We start from the raw sequence: 18,120 nt of genomic DNA on the forward strand, positions 1-18,120 counted from the left end.
ATGGACAGTCGATGTGGATCGAGAGAACCTCCTTCACGACTGCGTACAAGCTCCCAGGGATCTTGCGCTGGTTTGAGGTGGTACACATGTCTCAGGTGAGTCGGGGGCCTTCGTGACAGGCCTCCCATCCAGGAGGCCACTTCGACTTTTAAAAGGGGACATGTTTTTGTTGAAAGCTACTGTGGGAGTCTCAGAACTTTGGTGCAGAAAGAGACCCAAGGCAGCTTCCAGAGTAGCTGCTCTCAGATTCATTTTTAAGCATCACGTAACTTTTTTGCTCCCTACAAATGAAACTTTCCATTCAGTAATAAAGCTGATGGATGGGAAGCTTCTATAGTGGGGGGACAAGGCAGAGGGCCTGGAACTATATCCACTTAATGACCCCTCCACACTCCTTCCATCCCAGTAACCCCTTGTGGGACACTTGTGCAGTATCCCACTATGAACCTATTTTATAGTTGGGTAAACTGAGGCTCAGAGAGGAGAAATCACACATAGCCAGAATTCTGGCTAGAATCCCAATGTTGGAAGTCCCTTGTGCAGTTAGCATATATTTCTCAGCATACTTTGGGGTCTCCATGTCCTCAGGTGACTAGGATCTTATAGCTCCCAGGATACAAAGGAAAGGCCAGCATGGTTGAAGGGAAACCTTATAAATGGTGACATGTTCAGGATGTCTTATTTATTCATTCATCAAAAAATAATAAGTACCTAACACCTCTCCTTCTTCAGCCATTCCTGCTAGACTGTACTACTATATTTCCTTTTAAATCTCTTTATCATTTTCTAACAGATTACATAATTTTCTAATTTGTTTATTTATTTTTAAAAAAATGTTTTATGAGACACGGTATCGCCATGTCACCCCTGGTAGAGTGAGTGCTATGGCGTCACAGCTCACAGCAACCTCAAACTCTCGGGCCTAAATGTTCTAGGATGTTCAGGCAACATTCTAGGATGTGGGGTTTTTGCAGGGGAGCTTATATTCTGGTGGGAGAGATAGACTAAAAATTCAAATAAATATATGATATGGCAGATATAATAACCACGATTGAGAAAAATACAACAGAAAGGTGGTAGATGAGGGATTGCTGAAATTAGGATGGTTAGAAAAAGCTTTTCCCTAAAATTATTTTTTAGTAAAAGCCTGTAGGAAGTGAGGAGGGAGCCCAGGTAGACATTAAAGGGAGGGATATTCCAGCATAGGGAACAGCCAGTGCAAAGGCCAAAACATCTGCATGTCCAGATCAAAACAACGAGGGGTGAATAATAGTAGCATGGTAACAGATCATGCAGGACCTTATACACCACCATAAGGACTTTAGCTTTTCCACTGAGTGAGACAGAGCCATGAGCAGAGGAAGGACATGGTCTTGAAACACATTTTCAAGTTACCGTATTAGCAGCTTTAAGACCATCTCAACTCTAGCCTTTAATGCCTCCCTCCTTTTCAGTGAACAAGTAGCTCAATAGCACTCCAACCTCCCACTTACATGCCTGGCCTAGACCTTGGGAAACTCTAACAATGGTGATAGCAGCAACAAGCATTGTTTCGTGTAGGGACTAAACTATTCCCATGCATGGTCTGATTTACACCCTGAAGAGCCCTGTGAGGTAGACCTTACTGTTCTCCACATTTTACAAATGAGGGAACAGCAGTATAGAGTGAATTAGTGGGTTGTTCAATGTTAGTAAAAGATAGAGCAGGTGTCCTCAAACTTTTTAAACAGGGGGCCAATTCACTGTCCCTCAGACCTTTGGAGGGCCGGACTATAGTTTAAAAAAAAAAACAAAACTATGAACAAATTCCTATGCACACTGCACATATCTTATTTTGAAGTAAAAAACAAAATGGGAACAAATACAATTCACACCGCCTCATGTGGCCCGCGGGCTGTAGTTTGAGGACCCCTGAGTTAGAGGGTTTGACTTTAATCTCCCATATCAGACACGTGTCCTGGACTCATTCTCTTTTTTATCCAAGTGTCCCCAGCCCACACCCACAAGAAGTACCCTAGGAAAGAAGAAAGTATCTGTATCTTTCATTTATGGGACACAGTGGCACATTAAAAGTTTTACCGAGCGTCCCAGGCACTGTGTGAAAGGCTTTATAGCATTCTCCCATTTAAGTCTCACAAAGTACTGTAGAGGTACAGGGATCTTGTTTTTGAGGTAAGAAGTCAGTAACTGTCTCCCAATCTGTCTCCTCTGCCCACTTGCCCTGGCTGAGCCCTGTCCCCTGGTGGTGCTCAGCAAGGCACCTCTCCTCCTTCAGCCATTCCTGCTAGACTGAACTACTATATTTCCTTTTAAACCTCTTTATCATTTTCTAATAGATTACATAATTTTCTAATTTGTTTATTTATTTTAAAAAAAAATGTTTTATGAGACACGGTATCGACATGTCACCCCTGGTAGAGTGAGTGCCATGGCGTCACAGCTCACAGCAATCTCAAACTCTCGGGCCTAAACGATTCTCTTGCCTCAGCCTCCCTCTAGCTGGGCCTAAAGGCGCCTGCCACAATGCCCAGCTATTTTATTGTTGCAGTTGTCATTGTTGCTTAGCTGGCCCAGGCCGGGCTCAAACCCACCACCCTCGATGTATATGGCCAGCACCCTACTCACTGAGCGATGGGCGCCACCCTCCAATTTGTTTATATTTATTTATTCATTTATTTTTTGAGACAGAGTTTCAAGCTGTTACCCTTGGTAGAGTAATGTGGCATCATAACTCACAGCAACCTCAGACTCTTGGACTTAAATGATTCTCTTGCCTTGGCTTCCCAAGTAGCTGGGACTACAGGTGCCTGCCACAATGCCTGGCTATTTTTTGGTTGTAGTTGTCATTGTTGTTTGGCAGGCCCGGGCTGGATTTGAACCTGCCAGCTCCGGTGTATGAGGCTGGCCCCTAGCCTCTTAAGCTACAGGCACTGAAGCCAATTTATTTATTTTTAATAATAAAAGTAAATATGAGGTGTTAGACTGTAAGCTACACTAGAATATAAATTCCAAAAAGACAGATTTTTTCTATTTTATTCCCTGCCATTTTTCTAAGGAGTAAGAATAGTCCCAGGCCCACAATAGATGTCAATGAAAAAAATGCTTAAGTAAATCAGTCAATCACTATGTAGATACCCATAAAGTCTGAACTGGTCACTTTATTTGAAGAATTTGTAAAATTCATAAAACAAGAATCCATAAAATTCTTCATGATTCTTAATTTAGGAAAGGAATAGTCAACATTTTTGGCTTGTTCCTTTCACCTTGATAACCTTCTAGAAAAAGACTGGGAAAACATTCAAAACATTGACCAAAGTGAATTTATCGTTGATAACTTCCCTCAGATAAGTTCCCAAGAATTTCGGGATATCTAGGACACAAAAGTTTAATGCCCTGCTTGAGTTCCAAGCATTTGTGTTTGTGTTACACGAATTTCCATCTTGTCCTCACTTACTTCTTTCATAAATTGTCACAACTACAGTATATTTTGAATAGTTCTCTGTCTGTAAGTGTAAGTTCTGCTTATCAAGGATTTCTTTCTTGGTCTTGGCTCTGAGAAATGTCGTCTTACCTGGAGCCACCTGATCCAGGAGTCAGAGAACCAAATTCAACTTGGCTGTCAGCAAGCTGTGTGGTATGTTGGACAAGCACTGTGTATCTGTAAATAGGAATTGCAAAACTATGGAATTTCAGAGCTGAGGGGGATCCTAGGGATCTTTTAGTCCTAATGCTATAAATTTAAATACCTTCAGAGCTCAGCAAGATAAGGTAAATACATGAGAAAAATCACAGTAAGACAACAGGAACCAGTGGAGGCTGTGGCAAACTATAATAGCTACCCCCTTTGAATTTCTGAAAGTTAGAATTAGCACGTAAGGTAAGTGATAGGCCTCTGCCAGCCTGGTTTGGCCCATCGTTCTTGTTTCTGATTCTGATTCTTCGTTTTGCATATGAACTCATAGGAAACTGAGGCCCAGAGGTGGGACTTGAACTGCCAAAGCAAGCTGAAGTGGAAATCAGAGGGAAGATAGCACCTTTCCTGTGCAGCTTATAAGGTTCTTAAGAAGATTTAAAAGGCAATATTGGTGAAATGCCTTTGAAAAATATGAAATATCACCTAATAGAGATTGTGATCACATCCTCTTTTTGTCTGATGTCTCCCCTCAACATACTTATACATTTTTTTCCAAGGAAATTTCCCCTAATAATTTATTTTCCCTTCACAGCCAGCTCAGCAAGGGTTGTTATACCTGTATTGCTAATTAAGAACCTGAGGCTCAGCTTTAGAAAGAGACCAGAGATTTGAGGACTTGACTAAGTCCCAACAGCCAGTTGATGGCAAGTTTGGTATCAGGACTTGATCCACGTGTGGTGGGAGAAAACAGGAATGTCCAAGTTCTCTCTCTAGCTCTGCCACCATGTGCTTAACCTGTTATTGGAGAATTAAATGAGCCTGTGTATGATATGCCCAACATGTGCTGCCACACAGAAGATAATCAATCAATGGAGTCATCTTCATTGTCATGATCATTACTTTGTTATTTTTTTGTTTGTTTGTTTTCAGAGTCTCACTCTGTCATCCTGAGGCAGAGTGCTATGGCATCCTAGCTCACAGCAACCTTAAATTCCTGGGCTCAGGTGATCCCCTTGCCTCAGCCTCCTGAGTAGCCGGGACTACAGGTGCCTGCCACAATGTCTAGCTAGTTTTTTCTATTTTAGAAAATAGAAAAGTCTCATTTTTGTTCAGGCTGATCTCAAACTCCTGAGCTCAGGCAATCCACCAGCCTTGGCCTCCCAGAGTACTAGGATTACAGGCATGAGCCACCATGCCCGGCCTTGATTATTACTTTTATTCCTGTTATCAGCTTCTGACATTCATGCCTTCCACCAAACACATAACCCCCATAACCATGCTCTAAGAGTTATACATTTGATCTACACAAGTACCCTTCAGTGAGAAACTAAAGTTATTTTCATTTTCATTCGCTGTTTCTGATGGCTGTGATGAGAATAAAGATCTGGGAATCTAAAAATAACTTCAAAAATGAGGAGAAAAGCCAATCAATAGTTTGTTTCATGACTCACCTTAAAAGCTGGGTCTTTCAGATACGGCAGGCTATGGTTGAAATCCAAGGGCAATGTGAGGTTCAGTACAAGTGGTAGTGATAGATGTTCCTTACAACTCAGTTAGACTTTGGCCCCTTAAAACTCCTGCCAGGTTTGTCTGTACACTTGTCAGATACTAGACTGTGGGTTTCAGGGTATAGGACTGTGGACTGCAGTTCCTGCCTGGCCGAGCAGCATTGTCCCCAAGTTCACATTGTGTGTGTGGGTATGTGCTGGTATAGGGTGTATGTGTGTACTGAGTGTGTTCTGCACATGTGTATGTGTGTACATGTAACAGAGAAAGAGGGACACTGACAGAGACAGAGACTATTCCCAGGGTCTTGTTGCTGCAGAGAGCAACCATTTTCAAATATGTCCAGACATAGGAGAGAAAGGAGGTGAGAAGGCCATAGTTTCACAGAAGTGTAAGGAACTAGTTTACAAAGTGATCAAGGAAAAGAAGGTCAGCAACATGGCAGCACAGGAGGTTCCTGGCTGTCTCTCTAGCCATGGGCACACCAAATAAATATCCATTCGTGGATCACTTCCCTCTCAGAGAAAGTCAGAGACCTGTTCAGAGACTCCTACACACCAGGCAACTGAGGAAACATCCATGTTGAACTGATAGTAAAAATGGAGGCACCTGGGGGCATGGACTCTACCCAGGCCCTGCACCATAAAATCAGGAAAGGAATCTCTAGCACTCACCTTCTCTCTGTGGAGAGAAGTGTTTTGGGCTTCACAAATGCCACACTAATTCTGAGATTCCCTGTGGTGTGGCTCTTAATTCACCAATTCTGGAAGCCTCTGTAATGTCAATACAGAAGAAACTATGCTTTAACATCAAGAAAGATGTTAGCTCAACGGCAAAGGTGCCAGTCTCATACACCAGAACTGCCAGGTTCAAACCCAGCCCAGGCCTGCCAAACAACAATGACAAGTACAACTGAAAAATACCTGGGCGTGGTGGCAGGTGCCTGTAGTCCCAGTTACTTGGGAGGCTGAGGCAAGAGAATCACTTAAGCCCAAGAGTTTGAGGTTGCTGTGAGCTGTGACACCACAACACTCTACCCAGAGTAAGAGTGGCTTGAGACTCTGTCTCAACAAAAAAAAAAAAAAAAAAAAGGAAAGAAAGAATCCTCCCCAACTCAATTAAGCCAATATCACCGTTATATCAATGCCAGGAAAAGACACAATATTCTAAAGACAAATATCCCTTATGAATAATATAGATGCAAAAATTCTCAGTAAAATCCCAGCAAACTGATTCAGTTGCAAATAAAAAAGAAAAAATCCACCATGACCAAGTGGGCTTTACACCAGAGATTCAAGGATGGTTCAAGACATGCAAATCTATCGATGTAATTCACCACATAAAAAGAAGCAAAAACAAAGACCATATGATACTCTCAGTAGACACAGGAAAAGCATTCAACAAAATTTAACACCCTTTTTTATGATAAGAACTCTTAACAAACCAGGCATCAATGGAACGTATCTCAAAATTATAACATATACAACAAACGCACAGTGAACATCATACTGAATGGGGAAAAATTTAAAACATTCCTGCTTAGAACTGGAACCAGACTAGGTTGGCCACTATTACTACTTGTATTCAACATAGTGCTTGAAGTCCTAGCCAAAGCAAAGAGACAAGAGAAGGAAATCAAGGGAATCCAAATGAAAAAGAAATCAAGGGAACCAAAAAAAATAGGTCCAATTTTTGCTCTTTGCTTATATTTAGAAAACTCCAAAGATACTACCAAGAGACTCCTGGAACTGATAAATAAATTTAGCTAAGTTTTAGGTGTATGTGTGTCATCAATGTACACAAATTGAGACTCCTGGAATTGATAAATTCAGCAAAGTTTTAGATGTATGTGTGTCATCAATGTACACAAATCAGTAGCACTGCAGTACACTAACAACAGTCAAGCTGAGAACAAAATCAAAGACTCAATACCTTTCTCAACAGCAGCAAAGAAAATAAAATACCTAGGAATATATTTAACTAAGAAGGTGAAAGACTTCTACAAAGAGAACTATGAAACATAGAGGAAGGAAATTGTGGAGGTTGTAAACAGATAAGAAAACATATCATCCTCAGCAGAATCACCATTTAAAATGTCTATACTACTCAAAGTGATCTATAGATTCAATGCAATCACCATTAAAATACCAACATCAGTTTTTGCAGATCTAGAAAAAATAGTTTTACACTTTTTGTGTGGAAACATATAAGACCCTGAATAGCCAAGGCAATTTTAAGCAGTAAGAACAAGTTGGGAGTCATCACATTACCAGACTTCAAGTTTATACTACAAGGTTATGATAACCAAAACAGCATGGTACTGGCACAAAAACAGAGGTATAGACCTATAGATCAAATCAGAGAACCCAGACAAAACCATCTTCATATTGCCACCTGATCTTTGACAAAGCAGACAAAAACATACACTGGGGGAAAGAATCTATATTCAATAAATGGTGCTGGGAAAATTGAATAGCCACATGTAGAGATTGAAACCTGGATGGAAGTGGAAGACATTATTCTTAGTAAAGCATCACAAGAATGGAGAAGCATGAATCCTATGTACTCAATCTTGATATGAGGACAATTAATGACAATTAAGGTTATGGGGGGGAGCAGAAACAGGGATGGAGGGAGGGGGGTGGGGCCTTAGTGTGTGTCACACTTTATGGGGGCAAGACATGATTGCAAGAGGGACTTTACCTAACAATTGCAATCAGTGTAACTGGCTTATTGTACCCTCAATGAATCCCCAACAATAAAAAAAAAAAAAGAAAGAAACATGATTAGCACCTTTCACCACTCAAAAAACTTAATTCGTGGTGGATAACAGACTTAAACCTAACACATGGAACTATAAGAATTGTAGAAGAAAATGTTGGAAAACCTCTTATAGATATCAGCCTAGGGAAAAAAAATTATGAAGAAAACCCCAAAGGCAATCATACCAACAACATAACCAATTAACATATGGGACTTAATTAAATTTAAAAGATTTGTGCAGCTAGGGAATAACCAATAGAGTCATTAGCAACCAACAGAATGAGAGAAAATATTTACATGTTATATATCCAATAAAGGGCTGATAATCAGAATCTATAAGAATTCAAACAGATCAGCAAGAAAACATCAAACAGCCCTCTAAAAAAGTAGGCAAAAGACATGAACAGAAGCTTTTCAAAAGGAGATGGAGTAATGGCCAATAAAGATAAGAAAAAATGCTCAATGTCTCTAATCATTAGGGAAATGTGATTCAAAATCATAATGAGATATCACCTAACTCCAAGGAGAATGGTGTTAATCAAAAAGTCCACAAATGATAGATGCTGGCATGGATGTGGAGAGAAAGGAACACATATACACTGCTGATGGGATGCAAACTAATACAGTCTCTGTAGAAAATAGTATGAAAATACATCAAAGCCTGTGTAAAATAGCAAGATCCTGTCTCTACAAAAATAGAAGAAATTGGCCGAGTGTGGTGGCATGTGGGTTTTTTTGTTTGTTTGTTTTTTGTTGTTGTTGTTGTTGTTGTTGCAGTTTTTGGCCAGGGCCAAGTTTGAACCCGCCACCTCCAGAATATGGGGCCAACGCCCTATTCCTTTGAACCACAGGCGCTCACCATGGCATGTGCTTTTAATCTTAGCAACTCAGGAGGCTGAGGCAGGACAATCACTCAGCCCAAAAGTTTGGGACTATAGTGAGCTATGATGATACCATTGCACTCCAGCCTGGGTGACAGAATGAGACCCTTTCTCTAAAAACAAAACAGAAAACAAAAACAAAACCCCAACAACAAAAAAATGAAGTTAAGTTGTTATCTGCTTAAACCAGTTATAAGATGATTTATGTATGCCTCAGGGTAACCACAAAACAAAAGTCTATAATAGATAAATACACAAAATATGAAAAGACCCAAAGCTCCCTACTACAGAAAGCCACCAAACCACATGAGAAGAAAGTAAGAGGCCTGGCAATCGCGCATGTACATCCACTCTGAACAAGGGTTCTGCTGTCTCCTCATGGTCACCGGAGGAGACAAGATGGCTGACTAAAGCCAGCTTTCCACAGAGGCTCCCGTCCAGAAGGAGAGTTAAAGGACAAAAATTCAGCAAGTAACCTGGTGGATTTGAGCTGCACTAAGAGAGAAGGTTGTAGAATGCACGTCAACCCCGCTGAGGTGAGCTGCGACCACAAAGATACAAACAAAAGGTACAAAATACATCACCAAGTGGACGGGAGTCCCCTCCCCCATGAGAACGGCTCAGAGTGCCCCACAAACAACTGGTCACAGTTCAAAGGTCCTCCCACTACACTCCACGGGAGAGACCTAAAAATTGGACCTACCTCCCCTACTAGGGTGCCACGGCGTCCTGCCAGGCATAAAACTGTATAAACTGTATATAGTCTCTACCTGGAATTCTGAGCTCCCAGAGCTCCCCTTCACTCCCACTGGGGTCTGGAGGCCAGTCCCAGTCGGTCGGCGGAGAGAGGACTGCACCGGAATGGCAGTTCCCTGAGGCACAGTGCGACAGCCATCTTTTGGTGACAATACGGCTAGGCATAAAACTTGTAAAGCTGTGTATGTTCTCTGCCCGCAACCCCAGGCTTCCAGTGCTCCCCGCGCTCCCCTCTGCTCTCGCTCCAAGGTCTGGAGGCCTGTTCCCTTGGGTGATTGCTCAAGGGGTGTAGACAGTGCTGGGCTGCAGCCCGTCGGTGCAGACTCTGGGATACGGGAGCAGAGAGAGGACGGTTGGCCGGAGGGGAGCTACACCAGAGCAACGGTTGCCTGAGCTATAAGGCAGCAGCCCTCTTTTGCTAGCAATAGGCTCACTACAGAATATTCTGAAGCCACACCCCCTATCTCCCTGGGCAACCAGAGACTCTGAGTTTGCCTGAGGCAACTCCAACTTGCAAACCAGGGAAACTCCCAGGGTGGAGCTGACCCAGAGGTCCACTTTACTAAACCTAAGACGCACCTGGCCCTCAGGGGATCGTCAGCCTATAGACAATACAAGAGCAAAGACAAGCTGATTTGGAACTCAATTCAGCTTCTCTTCTGCAGGGGAAACACAGAGTTGTTCTGTTCTGTTCTGTCAGTAACATTAATCAGGGGCAAGACTGGACCTGAGTGAAAACCCCTCAAACTTCATCAAGCACCCGAGGTTGTCAGACCTCACCTCCTCCTGCTGGAGAGAGGCAGAGCACAGCAGCCAGGCAGACTTCCTTGTGATTCAGGCAGGTACAAACTCCTGGAGTACCAATTCACTACAGGCAACTGGGTCAGCCAACTGCAGGGCTATCAGTGACTGGGTGTGAAGTGGTGCAAGGTGGGGAAGGAGGCATCAACCTTCCCAGACTGATTTATTGGCTGGGTGGCTTCTCCTGACTCCACGCAGCACTGGAGCAAGCCACACCAGAGTAGTCACCAGACCCCTGTGATCCAGTTCCCAGAGACCTCTTAAACTCTCTCACCTGAGACGGGTGCAGACTGAGACAATTGATTTGGACATTTTTGAACTGAACCAATCGCCTGAGGACAAATCAGGTGGTGCCCTGGGTGCACGGTGGTAGGAAGGTTTGATTTTTCTTTTCCAATTGTTTGCCAGTGGGGGGCGGGGTGACTTAATTGCTGATATTTCTCCACAGCTGAGACATCAATCCAAAGTATCTGTTTCACTAGGGTGGAACAGAAACCATCTGAAAACAAGACAGAACCATTTAGCCCCACCACACCAGACAGGGCCCCAGTTTCTCAGGCCACAACACTGTACAGGCCCTCGACAAAGCCCCAGGGGAAAAAAATCAGAGGGAATAAAACAACCATGGGGTGGAATCAGTGGAAAAACTCTGGTAACATGAATAACCAGAATAGATCAACCCCCCCAAGGAAAGATATGGCAGATGCAATTGAAGATCCCATTCATAAACAACTGGCTGAGATGTCAGAAATCGAATTCAGAATTTGGATTGCAGACAAGATTAACAAAGTGGAATTAGGAATTCGAGGAGAAATTCAAAAGTTGTCTCAAGAATTTAACGAATTTAAAGACAAAACCACCAAAGACTGAGACACACTGAAGCAAGAATTTGCAGCCCTCAAAGATATAAAAAATACAGTAGAATCCCTCAGTAACAGAATGGAGCAAGCAGAAGAAAGGATTTCTGACATCGAAGATAAAGCCTTTGAACACTCCCAAACTCTCAAAGAGGAAGAGAAATGGAGAGCAAAAACAGATCACTCTCTCAGAGAGCTCTGGGATAATTCGAAGAAGGCGAATATCCGAATCATAGGAGTTCCAGAAAAAGATGAAGTGGCCTTCCTGGGCACAGAGGCCCTTCTCCATGAAATTATGAAAGAGAATTTTCCAGACATGCCTAGAGATTCTGAAATTCAGATAGTGGACAGCTTCAGAACCTCAGCATGACTCAACCCCAATAAGACATCCCCCAGGCATATCATAATTAACTTCACTAAAGTTAATATGAAGGAGAAAATCCTCAAAGCTGCCAGGAGAGAGAAAACCATTACCTTCAAAGGGAAGAATATTAGAATGACTGCAGATCTCTCTGCTGAAACTTTTCAAGCCAGAAGAGGGTGGTCACCAACATTTAATCTCCTAAAGCAAAATAACTTTCAACCCCAGATCTTATATCCAGCTAAACTGAGTTTCATTTATGATGGAGAAATTAAATACTTTAATGACATTCATATGTTGAAGAAATTTGCCATAACCAAACCAGCTCTTCAGGATATTCTCAGACCTACCCTCCATAATGAACAACCCAATCCTCTACCATAAAAGTAAACTCATTCAGAAACTTTTGATGAAACTCCAATTTCCACACTGGTGAAAGGATTAAAAATGGCCACTGGACTTTTGAAAAACTCGATACCCAAAACTTCACCAGACTTATCAATATTCACCATTAATGGGAACGGCTTAAACTGTCCTCTAAAGAGGCATAGGTTAGCTGACTGGATACAAAAACTCAGGCCAGATATCTGTTGCATACAAGAGTCACATCTTAACCTAAAAGACAAATACAGACTCAGGGTGAAAGGATGGTCATCCATATTTCAGGCAAATGGTAATCAGAAAAAAGCAGGTGTTGCAATTTTATTTGCAGATACAGTAGGCTTTAAACCAACAAAAGTAAGGAAGGACAAGAATGGTCACTTCATATTTGTTAAGGGTAATACTCAATATGATGAGATCTCAATTATTAATATATATGCTCCCAAGCAGAATGCACCTCAATTTATAAGAGAAACTCTAACAGACATGAGTAACTTGATTTCCTCCAGCTCCATAATAGTCGGAGATTTCAACACTCCTTTGGCAGTGTTGGATTGATCCTCCAACAAGAAGCTGAGCAAAGAAATCTTAGATTTAAACCTAACCATCCAACATTTGGATTTAGCAGACATCTACAGAACATTTCATCCCAACAAAACTGAATACACATACTTCTCATCAGCCCATGGAACTTACTCCAAAATCGATCACATCTTAGGTCACAAGTCTAACCTCAGTAAATTTAAAGGAATAGAAATTATTCCATGCATCTTCTTGGACCACTATGGAATAAAACTTGAGCTGAGTAACAACAGGAATCTGCATACTCATACAAAAACATGGAAGTTAAATAACCTTATGCTGAATGATAGCTGGGTCAGAGATGAGATTAAGAAAGAAATCGCCAATTATTTGGAACAAAACAACAATGAAGACACGAACTATCAGAACCTCTGGGACACCGCAAAGGCAGTTCTAAGAGGGAACTGTATAGCACTGCAAGCCTTCCTCAAGAGAACGGAAAGAGAGGAAGTTAACAACTTAATGGGACATCTCAAGCAACTGGAAAAGGAAGAATATTCCAACCCCAAACCGGTAGAAGAAAAGAAATAACCAAAATTAGAGCAGAATTAAATGAAATTGAAAACAAAAGAATAATACAACAGATCAATAAATCAAAAAGCTGGTTTTTCAAAAAGGCCAATAAAATAGATAAACCTTTGGCCAACCTAATCAGGAAAAAAAGAGTAAAATCTCTAATCTCATCAATCAGAAACAACAAAGACGAAATAACAACAGACTCCTCAGAAATCCAAAAAATCCTTAATGAATATTACAAGAAACTTTATTTTCAGAAATACGAAAATCTGAAGGAAATTGACCGATACTTGGAAGCATGTCACATTCCAAGACTTAGCCAGAATCAAGTGGAAATATTGAACAGGCCCATATGAAGTTCAGAAATAGCATCAACCATACAAAACCTCCCTAAAAAGAAAAGCCCGGGACCAGATGGTTTCACGTCTGAATTCTACCAAACCTTTAAAGAGGAATTAGTACCTATATTACTCAACCTGTTCCAAAAGGTAGAAAAAGAAGGAAGACTACCCAACATGTTCTATGAAGCAAACATCACCCTGATCCCCAAACCAGGAAAAGACCCAACAAGAAAAGAAAATTATAGACCGCTATCACTAATGAATATAGATGCAAAAATTTTCAACAAGATTCTAACAAAGAGAATCCAGCAACACATCAAACAAATTATACATCATGACCAAGTCGGTTTTATCCCAGGATTTCAAGGCTGGTTCAATATACGTAAATCTATAAATGTAATCCAGCACATAAACAAATTAAAAAACAAAGACCATATGATTCTCTCAATCGATGCAGAAAAAGCCTTCAATAATATCCAGCATCCCTTCATGATCAGAACACTTAAGAAAATCGATATAGAAGGGACATTTCTTAAACTGATAGAGACCATCTGCAGCAAACCCACAGCCAATGTCACATTGAATGGTGTTAAATTGGAATCATTTCCACTCAGATCAGGAACCAGACAAGGCTGCCCATTGTCTCCATTGCTTTTTAACATTGTAATGGAAGTTTTAGCCACTGCAATTAGGGAAGAAAAGGCGATCAAGGGTATCCATATAGGGTCAGAAGAGATCAAACTTTCACTCTTCGTGGATGATATGACAGTATATCTGGAAAGCACTAGGGACTCTACTACAAAACTCTTAGAAGTGATGAAGGAATACAGCAGCATCTCAGGTTACAAAATCAACATTCATAAATCTGTAGCCTTTATATATACCAACAACAGTCCAGTTGAAAAAACAGTTAAGGACTCTATCCCATTCACAGTAGTGCCAAAGAAGATGAAATATTTGGGAATTTATCTAACAAAGGATGTGAAAGATCTCTATAAAGAGAACTATGAAACTCTAAGAAAAGAAATAGCTGAAAATATTAACAAATGGAAAAACATACCATGCTCATGGCTGGGAAGAATCAACATAGTTAAAATGTCTATACTACCCAAAGCAATACATAATTTCAATGCAATCCCTATTAAAGCTCCACTGTCATACTTTAAAGATCTGGAAAAAACAATATTTCATTTTATATGGAATCAGAAAAAACCTCGAATAGCCAAGACATTATTCAGAAATAAAAACAAAGCAGAAGGAATTATGCTACCAGACCTCAGACTATACTACAAATCAATAGTGATCAAAACAGCATGGTATTGGCACAAAAACAGAGAGGTAGATGTCTGGAATAGAATAGAGAACCAAGAGATGAATCCAGCTACTTACCGTTATTTAATCTTTGACAAGCCAATTAAAAATATTCAGTGGGGAAAAGATTCCCTATTTAACAAATGGTGCTGGGTGAACTGTCTGGCAACCTGTAAAAGACTGAAAGTGGACCCACACCTTTCACCATTAACTAAGATAGACTCTCACTGGATCAAAGATTTAAACTTAATACATGAAACTATAAAAATACTAGAGGAGAGTGCAGGGAAAACCCTTGAAGAAATCAGGATGGGCGAGTATTTTATGAGGAGGACCCCCCGGGGAATTGAAGCAGCTTCAAAAATACACTACTGGGACTTGATCAAACTAAAAAGCTTCTGCACAGCCAAGGACACAGTAAGTAAAGCAAGCAAACAGCCCTCAGAATGGGAGAAGATATTTGCAGGTTATGTCTCCAACAAAGGTTTAATAACCAGAATCCACAGAGAACTCAAACGCATTAGCAAGAATAGAACAAGGGATCCCATGGCAGGCTGGGCAAGGGATTTGAAGAGAAACTTCTCTGAAGAAGACAGGCGCACGGCCTTCAGACATATGAAAAAATGCTCATCATCTTTAATCATCTTTAATGCAAATCAAAACTACTTTGAGATACCATCTAACTCCAGTGAGACTAGCCTATATCACAAAATCCCAAGACCAGAGATGTTGGCGCGGATGTGGAGAAAAGGGAACACTTTTGCACTGCTGGTGGGAATGCAAATTAATACATTCCTTTTGGAAAGAGATATGGAGAACACTTAGAGATCTAAAAATAGATCTGCCATTCAATCCTGTAATCCCTCTACTGGGCATATACCCAGAAGACCAAAAATCACATTATAACAAAGATATTTGTACCAGAATGTTTATTGCAGCCCAATTCGTAATTGCTAAGACATGGAAGAAGCCCAAGTGCCCATCGATCCACGAATGGATTAATAAATTGTGGTATATGTACACCATGGAATATTATGCAGCCTTAAAGAAAGATGGAGACTTTACCTCTTTCATGTTTACATGGATGGAGCTGGAACATATTCTTCTTAGTAAAGTATCTCAAGAATGGAAGAAAAAGTACCCAATGTACTCAGCCCTACTATGAGACTTATTTAGGGTTTTCACATGAAAGCTATAACCCAGTTACAACCTAAGAATAGGGGGAAGGGGGAAAGGGAGGGGAGGGAGTGGGGAGGTGGGTAGAGGGAAGGGGATTGCTGGGATTACACCAGTGGTACATCTTACAAGGGTATATGTGAAACTTGGTAAACGGTCTGTGAAGCTAGTGAATGATGCCCTATGATCATATCAATGTACACAGCTATGATTTAATAAAAAGAAAAAAAAAGAAAGTAAGAGAGGAGGAAAAAAACAAAAAATCTACAAAACAACAAATGGCACTAGTAAGTCCTTACCTATCAATAATTATTCTGAATGTAAATGGATTTAATTCTCCAATCAAAAGGCATAAAGTGGCTGAATACACCAAAGAAACAAGACTCAACTATATGCTGCCTACAAGAGATTCATGTCATCATTGAGGATAACTGTAGACTGAAAGTAAAGAGATGAAAAAAGACATTTGAGGCAAATGAAAAACAGAGAAGGCATAGCTATATTTACTTCAGACAAAGTAGACTTTAGGTTAAAAAAAAAACTAAAAAGAGACAAAGAAGGTCATTATGTAGTAATAAAAGTGTTCATTCATCAAGAAGATATAACAATTATAAATATACATGCTCCCAACAATGGAGCACCTACACATACAAAGCAAACATTAAGAGATCTGAAAGGATACATAGATTGCAACATAATACTAGTAGGGGACATCAGTATCCCACTTTTCAATAATGGACTGATCAGCCAGCTGGAAAATCCAAGAGGAAACATTGGAGTGACTTTACATTTTAGATCAAATGGACGTAGCAGACACAGAACGTCTCACCTAACAATGACAGAATACACATTCCTCTCAAGTGCACATGGAACATTATCCAGCCACCAAACAAATCTTAACAAATTTAAGAAAATTTATACTCAGTTTTAATTGTTTTAGTTTAATTCAGAGGTCAACAAACTATGGTTCAGGAGAAGTCAAATCCCGCCTGCCACTTATTTTTGTAAATAGTTTTATTGGAACGACCATGTTTATTTACTTACATGCTGTCTGTAGATGCTTTGGCCCTACAATAGCAGAGTTGAGTAGTTGCAGCAGAACCATCTGGATTACAAATCCTAAAATATTTACTGTCTGGCCCTTTTATAGAAAATTTTTTCTGACCCCTAGTTTCATTTTTTACTCCAGATTCCCATTTTGCCAGTTAGCATCTGATGGCACTCTATATTGCTTTCTAAGAGGTGTTGGAGAGGTATTTAGTCTTATCTTCTCAACTACAATAAATCAACCCCTCTAACAAGGCCAGTCCTAGGATCTACTATGCGCCAGGCTTGGTGCTCACGCTGCACATTTGCTCTGATCTTTCCAGTTCATAGCTCACACACAGTAGCTGCTCAACCACTACCTCAAAGGTTGAGTTAGAACATCTTTAACCCAGATAGTAAGAAGAGAAAACCTTCTCTTGGGCACACTCAGCCTCTGAAACCTCAGCCAGTGCCTGACACTTTCTGCCTCCGTAAGTAAATCTCTTCTTTGTGAAACAGAAAGTTAGCCTTTCTGTCCCCAAGCAGCAAACAGTCCCCATAGCTGACAGATTACAACAATATCCTTCTACAGCCCCCCAGGGAGCATTGCCTCAGTTGAATCCCCTCCCATAAGTGACATCAATGATAATAAATGTATCTGGTTTTCAAGCAACTGCTAAGTCCCTTTCTTCTTGATGATCTTGTTTTCAACAGACCACAATTAGTCCTCTGGAAAATGCCATTGAAACCATGTCCACAGCCAACGAGAAGATCCTGATGATGATAAACCAGTACCAGAGTGACGAGAGCCTCCCCATCAATCCGCTTTCAATGCTCCTGAATGGGATCGTGGACCCTGCTGTCATGGGAGGCTTCGCTAAGTATGAGAAGGTGAGGGTTCCTGCACTCTGGGGCCTAGTGGGGTGCAGAGCAGCAGTGGGGCAGAAATAGATGCATGCTGCTGATCCTACTGCATCTGTCCTTGTCCCCCAAAGGGACATTCAGCTTGGTTGGACCTCATTTAGCTCCCAGCATTTCTACAGCCTCATGTCTTAGCTGTGCTCCCAAATTCTTCCTGCCCTCATCGCCACACCCTGTGCTTAGACAGGAAGGGGCACAGGTGATAAGGGGCCCTCACCCCACTGGGCAGATCCAGGCAACTCTATTAGGGGAAGGCTGTAGGATGACTGCGAGCCAGACCATAAAAGTACAGAACCGTGAATCAAAG

At 41.1% G+C, this 18,120-nt stretch overlaps 1 protein-coding gene across 1 annotated transcript in view; it reads left to right on the forward strand.

The window, feature by feature from the left end:
* Window positions 1–18,120, forward strand: part of DOCK2 (dedicator of cytokinesis 2) — a 466,833-nt gene that overhangs the window by 433,779 nt on the left and 14,934 nt on the right. Inside the window, exons 44-45 of the mRNA XM_053566743.1 lie at window positions 9–95; window positions 17,607–17,783. Coding sequence (XP_053422718.1) covers window positions 9–95; window positions 17,607–17,783 — 264 coding nt within the window. The remainder of the gene's footprint in view (window positions 1–8; window positions 96–17,606; window positions 17,784–18,120) is intronic.

Source organism: Nycticebus coucang, chromosome 17, assembly GCF_027406575.1.
Source record: "Nycticebus coucang isolate mNycCou1 chromosome 17, mNycCou1.pri, whole genome shotgun sequence".
Classification (NCBI taxonomy): Eukaryota; Metazoa; Chordata; class Mammalia; order Primates; family Lorisidae; genus Nycticebus; species Nycticebus coucang.